Genomic DNA, 16575 nt, shown 5'->3' with positions numbered 1-16575 from the left:
TTTTTTTTTTTTTTTTTTTTTTTTGTATCTTGAATAAATTTTGGGATCCAATTTTCTAGGACTTGCGAGTTTAGTCATTGAATAGTGTTATTGGAATGAACAAATATCCAAATCCAGCTACCTGTGCCACTTCCCATGCCCAACGAATCAACGATTACTAACTCAGCCTAGAAGTAGCCCAAGGAATGTAAAGTCCAATCCAAAAAAAAAACCTAACATTACAAAAAAAAAAAAATGTATTTTGAGAAGACCACAAACAACTTGTGTTGACATAATATAATGCCACTCAATTTCAAAATCTGTTTTGGGTCATAACCATATATGACCCAACTACTCCTTCTTCCTCCACAAATCTGTCTTATAACATTGAGCAAGTCTATATATACCTATGACCCAACTCATTGAGTTTGTCATAAGATTACAAATTACAAATTATATATTTCTTATATATTATATGTTGTGTATATTTTATATGTTACTTGAAAATGACAGTTGTTGGAGCATAATAGAGCATAGCAATGATAACATATGTATAGTAGTCTCTGTGGTTCAAACCGAAAGAGGTTTCGATGAGTGGGTTAGGGTGAGGGCTAGTGCCCTATGATACGTTACATGAGTAATTTTGTAAATGTATCATTAAAGTTTTTTATATTTGATGCTTGTAACCCTAGATAGGTTTTGTCACAGTACAATGAATAATAGAACTCTTTCACTCTCATTGGTGTACACAAATTGTCGAACAATGTAAATCTTCTTTTATATATATATTTGTTAACAATCTCTTACTCTTTTTTCTTAATAGTTTGACATGGTAGAATCATTGATGCAACTGACAAGTATGTACCGCTCATATATTCTCAAGTTTTCAAATTTAAGACATCACGAAATTTTTTTCATCAAACATTTTTTTAGGGGGGTTTCAAAGTCCATTTTTATTCACAACAACAATTGATATACCTCAGTTTTCTGTTTTTAAACCTTTGAACAAGTATTCTAATATGTGAACAAATCTTCACTGCATGTCTCATGCAACAAATTAAACCAGACCAGGACACCGTTTTCGTTGACTTAGCTAGCTAGCTGCGGGCGCTTCAGAATATTTTATTTTGTTTCAAATTTATTGTTATCATCGTCGGCGGGCCAAATTCCGTAATTGGGCACGCCGGCCGGCACACTCAAAATCCAATATTGTTGACTTAGCTCCTTTCTCTTAATGGACCACGTCTCCTTTCGTCTGCCCATTCCTTTGCTTAAACTAACCATTTCTTCACGGTTGACAATTTTTCCCTACATATATTTATACAAAATAATGAAGTACGGAGTAAGATTTATGAGAATTATTTCATTTATCACAAGGCAAATTAAATTCTGCGAATTTTGTTTAATTTGTTTGTTTGTTTTTTTTTTTAAAGACAAAATTTTCACGGCTAACCAATACTAGCTAACTACTTCTTCTTTATTGACTTTTTAATTACGTGTAAAATGTTGTTTTCCTGTTCTTCGGAATATATGTATTAACCCAACCACGCAAGTATAATCTTTGTTCTCAAATGGCGTGTTCACTGAATCTTTTATTTTTTAACTTTGTCAGAAAATTGTAGAATGAAAACGTGTTTGTGTTGGAAAATAAAATGAAAAAAGTGAATTATCGATAAATGACCACGAGAAAGTAAACTAACTTAAATTGTCTCAAGTTAAACTTAAAATCCTGTGTTTATGTCAATTTTTCAAATTCTGGATCAACTCTCTTTTATCCATTTGGAAAACCATTCAAATGAAATTTTCTCATTTTAAAAAAAATAGAAAAAAATTCTAATTTTCCATTCACTAATCAGGGTTTGTAGGGTTGAAGTTTATGTTTTATGGTTTAGAAATAGGTATTTTTTTTAGTTTGAAATATCGAAGAAATTGCATATGATTGATATGAATCATAACGTATGTTCTCAAAAATCAAAAGAATACATTTGTACTTCTTTCAATTTGATTTTAGAAGTTGTAACAATTCCAACTTATTTTTCAAAATTGATCTTCAACTTTTTTTAATAAAAAAAAAATAAAAAATTTACAGTCAATATGTGACTCAGATTAACACATGAGTAAAATATTATAAGCTCATAAGAGACGCCTAAATGGGTGAAATATGATTTTTGTATTTGAAAGTTACAAATTTGATTTTTATCAACATTCTACCCTTTTGTTCGAGCTTGTCACACTGAGAATTTCTAGTGCGGTTTACTTCTCTTATATGATTTATGGACTATTGTGCAAAAATAAAATTTACCCAATATACACTCTCAAATAGTTTATCGAAAAAGTATTACTAACATTTTGGGTCAAATATTTTATAGTAAAATTGCAAATAAAGAAAAAAGTTGTCCTCGATGACTTCTAAATTTTTTTCTTCTTCTTCTTTTAAATTATTGTTTAAAATTTGTATTAGCATTTTTTTGTGTTATACTGTGGACCATGGTTCACAGTGCATTTTGGACCATTGGTCATGCCTGATACTGCAGTTGTGTTGAACAGATACTGCGGTTGTGTTGAAAGGGAACTGCAGTTGCGCGGAACAGAGACCGTTTCATCCGTTTGAAAGTGTAGTTGTGTTGAACTGATACTGCAGTTGTGTTGAACTGATATTGTAATTGTGTTGAACGGATGACCGACCTCTGTTCTGCGCAACTGTCGTTTCCTTTCAACACAACTGCAGTATCAGTTCAACACAACTACAGTATCAACCATGACCATGGTCCACAGTATAATTTGCGGTCATTTGGTCATTGCTTTTAATTGTGTGAATTATTCTTTCAAAGAAAATATCTCCGACATAAATAATTAAGGGGATGAAATGTGTAAGAATGATTAACAAAATTGTCTATATTGTCATAATTAAAGGATAAAAATATTATTTAAAAAAATATAAGTATAGATATCATAATCGATCTAAAAATTTGACAACAGTGATTTTCAGTTAGTACTATGATTTGTATCCATATTTCTATATTTATTAACGCATACATTGCGTTATAAATATTAGGAAAAAGTGTCAAATGGACCACTGAACTTGTCTCTTTTGTGCAATTGGGTCATTGAACTTAAAAAGTGTGCAATTCAATCATCAAACAAGCAAAATTTGAGCAATTGGACCATTTTTACAAAAATTTGTAATTCAATTTAAGTTGAAAACATTTCAATATTGACTCCTAACTAGTATGGTAGAAGAAAATGCTACTCTTAAGTCTTAATACATATATGTTAGTAATATAATTGAATTTTACCAGAAAATTTTTGTAAAAATGGTCTAATTGCACAAATTTTGCTTGTTTGATAGTTGAATTGCACACTTTTTAAGTTCAATGGCCCAATTGCACAAAAGCGATAAGTTCAGTGGTTTATTTGACACTTTTTCCTAAATATTATATTAATATTTTATTAGACAAATTGCTTTACACCGTTAAAGTTTTGTTAATACATATTAAGCACTAAATTAGTTTACATAATCATGTTTAATTATAATTTGTTACCACATTTATCAAATACTACTTCTCTTTATAATATTTTTTTTTGAAAGGGTCTCTTTATAATATTTATTTATATCAATGCTCCTATACACAACTGGAAATCTAAAACTATTATGTCTGAGTCAAGTCATTCAAGATTATTCCATTCGTTCATGTATTTTTTTTTTTTTTTTTTTTGTTTTTTGGTACTAACAAAGTTGTAGATGATCATTAAAATATTGCACATTACATTTTTATAGACAAAAATACCCCATTTTTATAGACAAAAATACATTTTAAATTGATATTAGCTCACTAACCTTTTTTCGGATATGCAACATGTATGTTGAATTGGTAATATTTTATCTTCTCAACAAGAATTGCAAATTGTGTTTTAAAATTAAGCATAAAATTTCATGCCAATCATCACTTGTGTGAATAACTTTTGTATTTGGTATAATCACGTGTGGTATATTTGGTTGCACTAATTATTGGGGAGAAATTTTAATAATATTGAATAAAACCTAAAGTTCCGTTTGGAAATTTAGAAAATGAATTTCGGAAGTTATTTTTTGATTTTATCGTGTTTAGATACTCGAAAAAATAAAGTAAAAAAAAATCATTATGGTCAATGGAAAAAGGTTTAATTTAACGGAAAATGTCTTTCTAGACTTTTAGTCGTAAGACATTTTTTGAATAATTTACTTTTTCATATATCTCTTTTTTCTCATTTCTCTACAACCTAGTTTTCAAATACTCCCTCTGTCCCATTTTACCTGTCATATTTACTATTCATTGGTTAAACCAACTCTTCCTTCTTTGCTTATTTTCTTTAGTAATTTTTTATTATTTTTAAATTTAATTTTTTGTGTTTAATAGTACTTTTAATGTAGTTTCTAAATATATAAATTTTATATATCAATGCTAAACTTAATAATATGAAAAATTGGATTAAAAATTACTCCAGTCAAGCCTCGTTAAATGAACCAGACAACCATTTTGGGACGGAGGTAGTAATTATTACCACCACCACCATTAACATCACGACTACACCACCACCCCACCAACACCACAACTACCACCATCATCACCAGTTCACCACCACCGCCGCCGCCATCACTGTTGCCACCACTTATTATTATATAACAAATAATATGTTCGTTTTCTATAAAATGAACCAAACAGAAAATATACAATTTTTAAAAACTTGTAGTCAAACATAAAAAAGATAGTTTTATGACTTTCAGACAAAAACTAAAAAATTATACGGAGTAATATTTTTTAAAAATGAGTCTGTGAAAAATTATTTTTCAAAAAATATTTTACAAATTTTCATACGGACCATAAAAGCATGTACCAATAAATAAATATATTTTCTAAAATAATACTGATATTATTCCAAACCTTAAGGGCAATAATGTAAAAAACGAACCAATCAATCACAAAATACCCTGCTCTTGGATCTTTCTTCCCTGTTTCGTTGGTTGTATATTGACACATTATTATACAGACGAGAATGCAGCAATCATCTTTCTATTATTTTATTGATCTCATCATTATTAGTATAAATCATCATCTTTATATTTGATTTTGCCACTTTCCTCTTTAATTATTTGATAAAACTTTCTTCAAAATCATCTCTTTCTCTTCCTCCTCTCTATCAAAGATTGGTTTCTTTTCTCGCGATATTCACACGTACATTTGATTTCTGTTCTCCAAATTCTTGAAATTCAACCAATTTTTGCGTCTGTATTTTCTCAAATCAGCTTAGATAACCCAAATTCGTAAGCTTTTTTTGTTGATTTCTCACCCAATTTCTAGGGTTGTTTAGTCAACCCGGCCCTGGTCGAGAACGCGTAATTGATCCAACTGCGTGTCTCCGAACCGTACAAAACCCAACTTTTCAAGCTTCTCTTGGAGTCTTGGTCAGAACGCAATATGGATCCTCAAAAGGAGGCTCTACTGTGTCAACTCACCGAGTTAATCGCGGCCATTTCATCGTTGCCCGAGTGCCAGACGGTCTCCAAAAAGATGTACAGTAATTTGGTGCGCAGGGTGAAGCTTTTGAGTCCTCTGTTTGAGGATTTGAAGGATAGTGATGAGGGAGATAAGCTCGGAGACGACGTCGTTAAGGGGCTTGAGTTGTTGAGGCTCGCTCTTGGCTCAGCTCTAGAGCTTCTTAAATCAGTCCACGAAGGCAGTAAGATTTTTCAGGTATCACTTTTTACAGTTTTTAGTTTATTCTCTATAAATTTTTAGTTTGATTATCCCCTTATATTATAGATGCTTAAAATATAGCTTGTTGAGAAATGAGAATTGGAATGAATTCTTTCAATCTGTCTAAAATAGCTTAAGTTTGACTTGTTGCTATTTGCTTGTGGTTCGTCCAGAGATAATCCCATTTTCCTTAATGAAAGGAGTCAAAGGATGAAATTGTTTCATAAATTCTGGTTCTTGTCTGTATGTGTTAGAAAGTTTATGAAATTTTGGTTAGCTTGAAGAATGAAGTCTGTTAGTTAAACCAAAAAATGGATAAACTTGAACTCTTCTTTTGGATATTACATAAATTCATGTCAAAATTGGCAATTAATTGAACTGGTTCGATTGATCAATCACCTAAAGTCTTGCTCCCCCAGCAGTGTGGGGTTCGAATCCCATCGGGAACCTGGGGGTCATTGGAAGGCCTTGACCGATCATGTGATGAAGACTCCTTATGTATAGAGTGTACATGCAAGAGGTGGGAACCTCGGGACTGACGGGGGTGACTCGCGATTTACCTCCTCTAGTGGCTCTTGGGCAGGGGTTTTGAGGGCTTAGGATTAGTCTGGCATAAGTTGAGAAACCTAATGTATAAAAAAAAAATTAATTTAATTGGTATTTTGTGATACTTCAAGTTCACTTTTGCTATGCCATCTGATTTTTCGTGGGTCTACATGATACAAAAGTTCTTTTAGTTCTTGGAGATTACTTGATTGAATATTGTAGTTTTCGAGTTGTCTTGCTGTACTTCAAGCATTATCGACTCACTGGATCACTTAGTCATTCTTTAGATTCCGTCTCATCTATATTTGGTTATCCACTGCATCGTTGTTGTTTAATTTTGGTTCGTGAAGTTAGAACTTCGTCTGTTAAGGATTTATTTTAAACGCGCTGTGTGCTTTTTCTGTTGCAGGCTATGCAAATAGATAAAATTTCAGGCAAGTTTCATCATATTACAGAAGAGATAGAAGATGCACTAGGTCACATTCCTTATGATAAACTTGATATATCAGAGGAAGTTCGAGAGCAAGTACCTCTAATTTATTTATGCATTTTCGTTTGAATAATTAAGTTGCAGTTGGAAGTACAACTTGGTCTTTGCATTTTAACCAACTATTTTTCACACGCCTTCGTTTCAGATTGAACTTGTGCATGCTCAATTCAAAAGAGCAGTAGGGAAGATGGACTCACCTGATTTACAACTGGCAATTGATTTAGCCATGGCACAAAGAGAAAAAGATCCTGACCCTATAATCTTTAAACGGCTATCAGAAAAGTTGCATCTCAGGACCATAAACGACCTTAAGAAGGAATCAATTTCCATCCATGATATGGTCATCTCATCTGATGGAATTCCCGAGGAGTGCTTTGAGTCTGTATCGTTTATTCTGAGAAAAATAAAGGACTGTGTTATGACAGGAAATCCTGAAAGTGATGCCCCTGAGAATGAAAAGGCTTTGATTAAGCACAGATCTCCAGTCATACCGGATGATTTCAGGTGTCCAATATCACTTGAGTTGATGAAAGACCCCGTTATTGTATCTACTGGCCAGGTATGGTGCCTTCATTTCCGGTCAAGTCGATTGCATCTAAACTCAATCTGTGTGTATATGTTATCTAATTGTCATTTTACTTTGTCCCTACATATTGCAGACATACGAAAGGTCTTGCATACAGAAATGGTTGGATGCCGGGCACAAAACCTGCCCTAAGACACAACAGACCTTGTTGCACACAGCATTAACGCCCAACTATGTCTTGAAGAGTCTAATTGCCTTGTGGTGCGAAAGCAATGGCGTTGAGCTTCCTAAAAATCAAGGTAGTTGTCGGAACAAAAGGTCAGGGGCAGGTGGTTCAGACTGTGACCGAGCTGCCATTGATGCACTGTTACAGAAACTTGCAAATGGTAATCCCGAACAGCAAAGGGCGGCTGCTGGTGAGCTCCGTTTGCTCGCAAAAAGAAACGCAGATAACAGGGTCTGTATTGCAGAAGCTGGAGCTATTCCTTTGCTAGTCGAACTACTTTCCTCGTCAGATTCAAGAACACAGGAGCATGCTGTTACTGCACTTCTTAACCTGTCCATAAACGAGGCTAACAAGGGAACCATTGTAAATGCGGGTGCTATACCTGATATCGTCGATGTACTGAGAAATGGTAGCCCGGAAGCCAGAGAAAACGCAGCTGCAACTCTGTTCAGTTTATCAGTTGTCGATGAAAATAAGGTGGCAATCGGAGCAGCTGGGGCCATCCCGGCTCTTATTGATTTGCTGTGTCATGGAACTCCAAGGGGAAAGAAGGATGCAGCAACTGCCATATTCAACCTTTCAATTTATCAGGGGAACAAAGTAAGGGCAGTAAGGGCTGGGATTGTGCCACCGCTGATGAGATTACTCAAAGATCCCGGGGGTGGAATGATGGACGAGTCACTCGCTATTTTGGCAATACTTGCTAGCCATCAAGAGGGGAAAGCCGCAATTAGTCAAGCAGAGCCACTCCCAGCCCTAGTCGAGGTAATCCGGACAGGTTCCCCTCGCAACCGGGAGAATGCTGCAGCTGTTTTGTGGTCACTCTGTGCAGGTGACATACAGAATCTTAAAGCAGCCCGGGATCTCGGAGCAGAAGAAGTTTTAAAAGAACTGTCAGAAAACGGCACAGACAGGGCGAAACGAAAAGCAGGCAGCGTATTGGAGCTCCTCCAACGAGTCGATGCAGTTAATTCATAACAAAGAGTCGACGATGAAATTCTCTTAATCTGCTTCCAAGAGGGTATGTATAATTTAAAGTATATTTAAGATTTTAATGAGATTTTTGCCACAAAAGTTGAATGTTAGAAAATCAAGTTGGTCAAAAGTGTGTTTCTGTACAAAAGGATGAATTCATATTGTAAGCTTTCTTCTTTCTTCTTCCTGGTCGAGTAGGAAAAGGATGACCAGAGCCTGTGTAGTGTGCCACATTACAAAGTACCAAACTAGCAATACATTGTTTGATTATGGATCAATTTGTAAATTCACAAGGATTATTCAAAGTTGAAATTAAAGTTTTTTTGTCTGTTTTTCCCTTGTGACAAAGTTTACATAAGTGAAGGATTACACATTTGTATTTTTATATATTATATATTCCATATGCTCTCTCACATGTGTGAGCTGATTAACTTTTACGACTTGTTTAGTTCATGAAAAATATTTGAAGAAAAATAAAATTGAAATTTCATAGAAAAGAATTTACAGAAGATCAATTATATTGTTTAATTGGTGAAAAATAAATTACTAGGAATATTGATTTCATTGTTTGGCTGATTTTGAAATTGTAAGGAATAATAAATATAAAGAGCAATATATCTCTACATAATAATAATAATGGACTAGTTAAGCTGGTTATCTTTTTTTTTTTTTTTTTTTAATCTGTTTAGGGCATCTTCAATAGTAAATTTTTTAGTGATTTTTGTTGCGCCTCACTCACTTGAGGAAGATGCTTTGTTAACCAAGGTATTTGTAAGAGCTCCTTGAACACTCTCTTCTTTTTTTTTTCCTCTACATAAGTCTTGAAATTTGTAAAATTAGTCAAAATCTCGTATTGGATGCTCTTAAAATCGCAGGAAAAAGATGTTTGGTGATTTTGGAATGGTGTAAAATATTTCAAAGGGGAAAAGACAGTTGAGTTGACCCTATGTGTAATGATAGCCATGAGTTTGGTTTTGATAAATCTTTCCAGCTGTGTTAACCCCATGGCTATGGCCTATGGGAATGGGAAAGCAACTACTCTCTCTCTATATATATATACTTTTCGATGTTGATATAAATGATAAATGGGGTTGGGCTCCAACTTTGACTTCAATTCTCTAACCTAATGCTGCATGCATGTAACCACTAATGGAAGCTTCCAATAATTTAAAAAAAAAATCTGAAAATTTTGAGAAAATTCCAGAATTCGATTGGTTTGTTAGCCCTTTTCACTTCATCAACATCAAAGCTTAAAATATTCGATTCGTGATTGATTTAACATCAAAGTGTATGGCTGTATGAATTTAAAATTAAAACATTATTGATTAATGAAAATTACATTCCTGCCCTTAAATTTAAAGTAATAATGGATTTAATTATATGTTATTGGTGTTATAATTTTTAGTTTACAAGTTGTCTTATAGGGGTGATTGGTTCAAGTTATATAACATAATCAAGGGGATATGACATTTTAAAGCTTACGTTATATTCCCAAGTGAATGTAACATTCCTCAAGGAATGCAACATACCCTCCACATGAAATTTTGAAGGGAATGTGTGATTCCCTCGCAATTCTTAGGTTATCTAAGATTAACATTCATATTTACAAATGTTCATATATATAATTCGTATTTACAAGATTAACATTAAAATTTTTGAAAAATAACAATAATTTTTTATAATTCTGGATTAACGAAAGACACTTTATTAACAACTCGTGAACTAAGGGTGTGTTTGGTTGGGAGGTTTAGGCATAAGGTATGGGTATGAAAGTGATTGTTAGTGTTTGGTTGATAGGTTTTGTGAATGCTACTATGGGTTTGGAATACCCCCATCAATGGCAAAACCCATACCCTTATTAAATAAGGGTTTCATCTCCCTTCATCATTTCTTCCCCAACTATTAATAATCATTCCCATTCCACCCAACTACCAAACATGCTAAATACTTTCACCAAAACTCATTACCCTTACCAAGTATTTGATACCCATTCCGATTCCGATTCCCATGTGCGAACCAAACGCACCCTAAGATATGCTATTATCCAATTATTTTGAAACTAAAATTAAAATTGCAATTTTGGTTTTCATAGTCATTTTAGAATGAGTGAGTCAATATAATGTCTTCATTATATTAATTAACTGGTTATATCCCATGTAGAGTAACAAATTAAAGTATAGGTAAGAGATGGTACGTTTTAATAAGGGAAGCTAAGCCAGGGGGGTCAAGGTTTGGGCAGCTCCACATATATATAATTGCCTATATATCTAATTGGTTTCACTGAGAAGTGAGAGATCGAGAATCCAAGAAAACAAATACGAATCGGAGTATATTATTCAATGATTGAACAGTAAACGCATGCATGCACTGCACGCAATCAATGCGAGAAAATGAAAGAACAAATTAAATATTATAATAAAAGAAACTTCTGGAAGCATATATATATGTCAACGACAACCTATATTAGGGCCGGGGCCGGGGCCGGGCTATATACATGCCACAGCTTCAAAGTTCAAACGTAAGAGTAGTTTCAAAGCCTGCGATTGACCCGCATCTCTGATCTACAAAACGTACGTACAGCATGCATTATATATGGTTCTTGTTTTTCCTACTCACAACTCGATCGGGTGAAGAAGAACAATCACAAGTCTATGCCCTTTGGAATTGAATAGCATACATAATTAATTAACAATTTCTAGTGTCATTCGATCATCTATTTATAGCTAGGCAAGCAGTTGCATTATATTGCCCTGAGCAAATACACAGTTAACAATTAGATGTAACTATTATGGTCATTAATGAGGTGTCTTTTAACACCCTGTAATATTTTTGAGAAGACACTTCTTGTTTGATCAGGTCTTTGAGACTACATCGAAATCACTTCTTAGACTAATTTTTGTAAGATGCGGTTTTCTTCAAGCATTAGAACTTAATTGTAATGCTTTTGAATCCAACTAAATTGTCTAAAATATACATCTATTTAGGTAGGATTCAGGTCCATTACCCTATATATCACTTCTCCTTAATGGCATATTATACTCTCGAGCACAGACAAATGTTCATTTTTAGTACTAGTACTGGGTATATTATTGAATCTTCATTTTTAATATACTGAAAGTTTTTTTTTCTCTCTTTTTTTTTTGTTGGACAAATTTTCAGTACACAAAAATTAAATTTTCAATAGTCCATCTTGTAAGGTGAATTATAGTCCATGGTATAATATTGTTCTCTAATGTAATCGGCAAATTATTTTGTGACCTAGGTCCACCCTTAGATCTAAAATACACAATTTACATACTGAATGATCACAACTAAATGTTCACAATTTGAATTGTAAATATTCAGTATGTAAATTATGAACATTCAGTATATAAATTGTGATGTGTCCACTAGTCCACCTTGTATAACTATTGAATATAATCAAAGATGGTTCTTGCAACCTTTAATGGGCTAATATGCAATCCATTGGATAAATTCCCCTTTAATGGGCTGTGCTTTTTATACCAATTAAAGCCCATTAACCTCATCAGTTAATAATATCCGTTATTTTCCTTTTTCAATTTTCATCATCTTCTAAACCTCTCGGTCTCGGACAACCAACCAAAACCCACAAGCTGAGCCCCGATAAAACTACCGGAGCTCCGGCCCGGATCGGATGGCGGCAATACCGGCGGTGGCTGCGGCGGCCACCTCCGTCTTCACCTTCATCAACCTCTCAACATCCCTTCCGCTTGCTCGCATCACTCACTGTCGTCTCCGGAGCGTAATCGCAGCATCTTCTCTCTCCAATACTGAATTCAACATCAATTTCGCTCCTCCCAAGCCGAAGCCTTCACCTCCGCCTATAATCTCAACCTCCAAATCGGACAATGACTCAGAGGAGCAGCTCTACACCCCGTGGATCGTTCGGGATGGGAAAGGGAATCCCGCTCCGGCGAGTCTTCTCCACGCTATGGCCATTGCCAAGACGAGCAAGAAGAAGAAGACAAAGACGAAGGCGAAGAGCGAGAATGCTCCTAAATCCAAACCTGCGACGTTCTCAACTGAGCCTAAGTATTCGAAAGCAGCTCGCCGGTTCTACAACGAGAATTTTCGAAACCCTGCACAACGCCTCAGTAAAATCCTCGCTGCTGCTGGAGGTAATGCTCCATTATTGTTAGATTTTACAACTTCTTTTTGGCTTTTGCGTGTGTTAAGTTTATCTCTCCTTCATATACTGATATACCACAATGTAGTTGTGCTAGAAGAAAATGAAATTTTATAATATGATTAGTTGGGGATAACCTATAACATCTTTTTTTTTAAAAAAAAAATAAAATATGATATGAACTTTGTTGAACAGTGGCATCAAGAAGGAGCAGCGAAGAACTGATTTTTCAAGGTCGAGTTACTGTAAATGGTTCTGTTTGCAAAACTCCACAGGTAAACTTCATTGGTAGTGTTACACGGAGCATTTTGTTTGTGGCATGTGTTATTTATATTATTGACATTATTTCTTGAAATGGGCAGACTAGGGTTAATCCAGAAAAGGATATAATTTATGTTAATGGGAACCGTTTATCCAAGAGGTTGCCTCCAAAGCTTTACTTTGCATTGAACAAACCAAAAGGGTAGTTTTCTCTTCTCCCAGATCCAATCAGTGTCTTTTATTTGGTGTTTTTTGTTCTGCTACTGGAAATAATGCAAGTTGCATAATGATGTAGGTACATATGTTCATGTGGGGAGAAAGAGACCAAGTCGGTCATGAATCTTTTTGATGATTTTATGAAGAGCTGGGTATGTATTTTTTGTCATTTGGTAACTTGGTAAACTGATACAGTATTATTTTCTGTGTGTGTGTGTGTGTATCTGAAAAACCAATGAGACAGTCATTCAAACTTCTTCCTAATGCAGTTTGCTCACATGTTTATATTGTAATCTCTAGAAATTTTGCTATCCAGACTTATTTCTCTATCGGCAATCTGTTGACATGTCTTCATGTGTTCTATTCTTTCTATCAGAATAAGAGGCACCCAGGAGAACCCAAGCCACGGCTATTTACAGTGGGGCGCCTTGATGTAGCCACAACTGGCTTGATTATTGTGACAAATGATGGTATATATGCCATATGATGTTTGACTTGGGAAATGGTTCCTAAATTCCTTGTTCATAATAGAAAATTGACACATTTCTACCATCATGGTTTCTGGTACTGTTCTAGGGGAATTTGCTCACAAAATTTCACATCCTTCATCAAATCTATCAAAGGAGTAAGGTTCTGTCTTGGTTTTTGCTCTTCATAATTATGCTCTTTTTTCCCTTTTTCATACACCAGATGGCAATCTCTTTGCAATAAAAATAAAATTAACAGTAGTAGTAGTAGTATCATCCTTGGCAGCAGCAGCAGTAATAATACTCTGTAATATTAAAAAAAAAAAAAACATTTATTAGGGCATCAAGAAATATCTGCAACAGATATTAGGAATTTCTCTTTCAAACCTCATAGACTTTGTTAAATTATTAGGTGAAGCATACCAACTACAATGGTATTTAGAGTTATGGAGAGATTAAAATTGCAGATAATGGCTACAATAAGAGAATTGTGGGTCCAATTCTAAAAGGATTTAGTATGGCAGTGTCTCACTTTTATACCATATGCTTCATGACTAAAACTTGCTTCCAGTTGGGGTTTCTATGGAAATCCATGCAATTGTAGTATTTTCCCTTTCTCTATTCTTAGTTTTTTCTTAATTTGTTGTTTATGTTCTGACTTTCGGCCTGTAAATTGGATGGGTGTTTTTGCACATCTTGCACTGGATGATGTCATGCTTTATAACTGTTGCAGATATATTGCAACAATAGATGGTGAAGTCAATAAGCGACACTTGATTGCCATCAGTGAGGGAACATTCATTGAAGGCGTCCACTGTACCCCAGATCTTGTGGAATTACTACCAAAACAACCTGATATCTCAAGGCCACGACTTCGTATAGTGGTACTGTTTTCTATTTCTCAGTGTGCTGATGCATACTTGGCAATTTACAAGGAATTTCTATTTTCATTTTCTTACCCTTTGGAAGTTGATAAGCTAAACCTTTTTTTTTTTTTTTGGGTCTTTTCTGTTGTAGATATAGTTATAGCCTTTTAATTATCTTGTAATTTGCATAGGCGGCATTATCAAACACACATCACATTTTATTTTCTTTTCCTTTGAATACCAGGACCCTTATGGCCTCTGTTTCATTAAATGCTATGAAATATGCCTTGTGAACTTCAAAAACAGTTTTCTGATGAGTTGTGTATGGGAGAAATGCCCCCAAAAAAGCAGTTAGAAAGTACAATTTTTTAGCCAAAGAGAGCAGCTTTCTTGTAGATTGAGGCTCTGATATAATTGCAAAGATGGTTTCATGGGTTTGAATTTCTTTTGTTTAAATGGAGCAGGTTCATGAAGGGAGAAACCATGAAGTTCGGGAGCTTGTGAAAAATGCTGGCCTCCAGGTATTTTTGGTTGTTGATGCCTGTTCTAACCTATTTTTCTCGTTCTGCTAAAATCAAAATGGAATACCAAACTACAATGTTGGTCTTATTTTGTTCATTGATAGTCAATGTTCTTAAACTTATGTGTTGCAGATTCTGATGTTGTTAATATTAAAAATTGACTCTTTTATGTTGTTTTTCAAAAATTGTTTTAGATGTATGCACTGAAGCGTGTGCGAATAGCTGGGTTCAGGCTTCCACCAGACCTTATGTAAGTTCTTTGGCAATATAATGCCTTTTTGAAATAATTTTTGAAGGATTTCGGATTTCTTTCCTTTGGGTGGACTTAGGATGTGCTAAAAATGACTCCTTTCTCACGGTTGAGGATGTTCTTCACTCTTTCCATGATCTTTTCAGTTTCTTTCTTTTACTAGCATGGTCTTGTATTAATCACCGTTACTTTGGCACTTGGCAGGCTCGGGAAGCATGTTGAACTAACTGCAGGAAACCTGAAGACATTGGGCTGGAAGAAATAGGAAAGTTGAATGGACGTGTGATTTAGTTTCAAAACACGGTTATAAACACACTTTGCAGAAGATTTTGATGGGATTCAATTGCTAATATACTACAGTGCAGCAGTCCTCGAGAATTCTAAGGATTCCTTTTATCTGTCAGTTCTCCTAGGCCGTACATCTTAGTGTGTTATAGAGATGCTTCTGGATTGCAGAACTACGCCCAGGCGATGATGAATGCCTGGCATGTAAACAGACCAAATCCCACAGGAAAAGAAGAGACAGAGGATATCGAAATTAAATAAAGATTCACTTTTATTTGAATTTGGGGGTGGGTTGGTTTATGTATTTGGGTAATTGCAGTGGTAGATAGGATTGATGCCTGTAATGTGGTTTTCAAAATGATGGCCATATGGGCAAAATTGCAATTGGTATGGCTGTGAGTTTCAAATTAGATTCTATCATACCCTTGAATGAAATTGTTACGATTCAAGAACCTCTATAGCTTGGGATTTTAATTTTTAATGAATGCGTTATCAACTCCCCCAGCCAATGGCAAAGGTAGTTGTTGAGTTGTGTTAGACATCCTGTCTATTTCCCTGCATAACTTTTCACTCCTTATATGGGAAGCGATATTGACTTTTTGTGCTTCAACAAGTTGAAAAAGTAGTTATGTGCTTGAACGGGTTGAAAAAATAGTTATGAATAGATACTGCATGGTAATAGTGTCTAGTATTCAAAAAAAAAAAAAACTTTTCACACCTCACTTCTGGATAAAAGCAAAAATAAATTTAAAAAAAAAAAGGGAAAATGACATCTTTAGTCCCTGAGTTATAGGGGTAGTGTAGACTCAGTCCCTAAGTTATGGCTGTATGCGAGTTTAGTCCCTCAGTTATTCACAAAGTGGCGAATTTAGTCCCTGGACATTAAATTTGACGAAAAAATTAAAAAATATTCAAAATTTGAGGGGTAAAATAGGAAATTCACATTTTATTATTCTTCTTATATCAAAACAACTTTTACAACATTATTTTTCACTTCTTAGCCTAATTATTTTCAAGATTTTTCATTTTTAAAAGCATTTTAATAACTTTTAAATGACTTGTTAGGAACCTGACTCTCGTATAAC

The 16575-nt window shown here is 34.5% G+C and overlaps 2 protein-coding genes across 2 annotated transcripts; both read left to right on the top strand.

Annotated features, from left to right (window-relative positions):
• The first annotated feature begins 5003 nt into the window (after positions 1 to 5003).
• On the top strand, positions 5004 to 8811 carry LOC116022266 (U-box domain-containing protein 14). The gene is made up of 4 exons (XM_031262898.1): positions 5004 to 5711; positions 6670 to 6786; positions 6896 to 7309; positions 7410 to 8811. Exons 1-4 carry the CDS (start codon positions 5436 to 5438, stop codon positions 8478 to 8480), a joined length of 1878 nt encoding a protein of 625 aa, XP_031118758.1. The 5' UTR covers positions 5004 to 5435; the 3' UTR covers positions 8481 to 8811.
• Positions 8812 to 12053: 3242 nt separating this feature from the next.
• LOC116023332 (putative ribosomal large subunit pseudouridine synthase SVR1, chloroplastic) lies at positions 12054 to 16027 on the top strand. Its single transcript, XM_031264326.1, has 10 exons — positions 12054 to 12616; positions 12820 to 12899; positions 12987 to 13087; positions 13181 to 13253; positions 13478 to 13571; positions 13678 to 13726; positions 14302 to 14452; positions 14899 to 14955; positions 15150 to 15205; positions 15410 to 16027. Exons 1-10 carry the CDS (start codon positions 12133 to 12135, stop codon positions 15468 to 15470), a joined length of 1206 nt encoding a protein of 401 aa, XP_031120186.1. The 5' UTR covers positions 12054 to 12132; the 3' UTR covers positions 15471 to 16027.
• Positions 16028 to 16575: the final 548 nt, after the last annotated feature.

Source organism: Ipomoea triloba, chromosome 6 (genome assembly GCF_003576645.1).
Source record: "Ipomoea triloba cultivar NCNSP0323 chromosome 6, ASM357664v1".
NCBI classification, from domain to species: domain Eukaryota; kingdom Viridiplantae; phylum Streptophyta; class Magnoliopsida; order Solanales; family Convolvulaceae; genus Ipomoea; species Ipomoea triloba.
The sequence above is the reverse complement of the archived record's forward strand: the minus strand, read 5'-3'. Positions and strand labels throughout refer to the sequence as shown.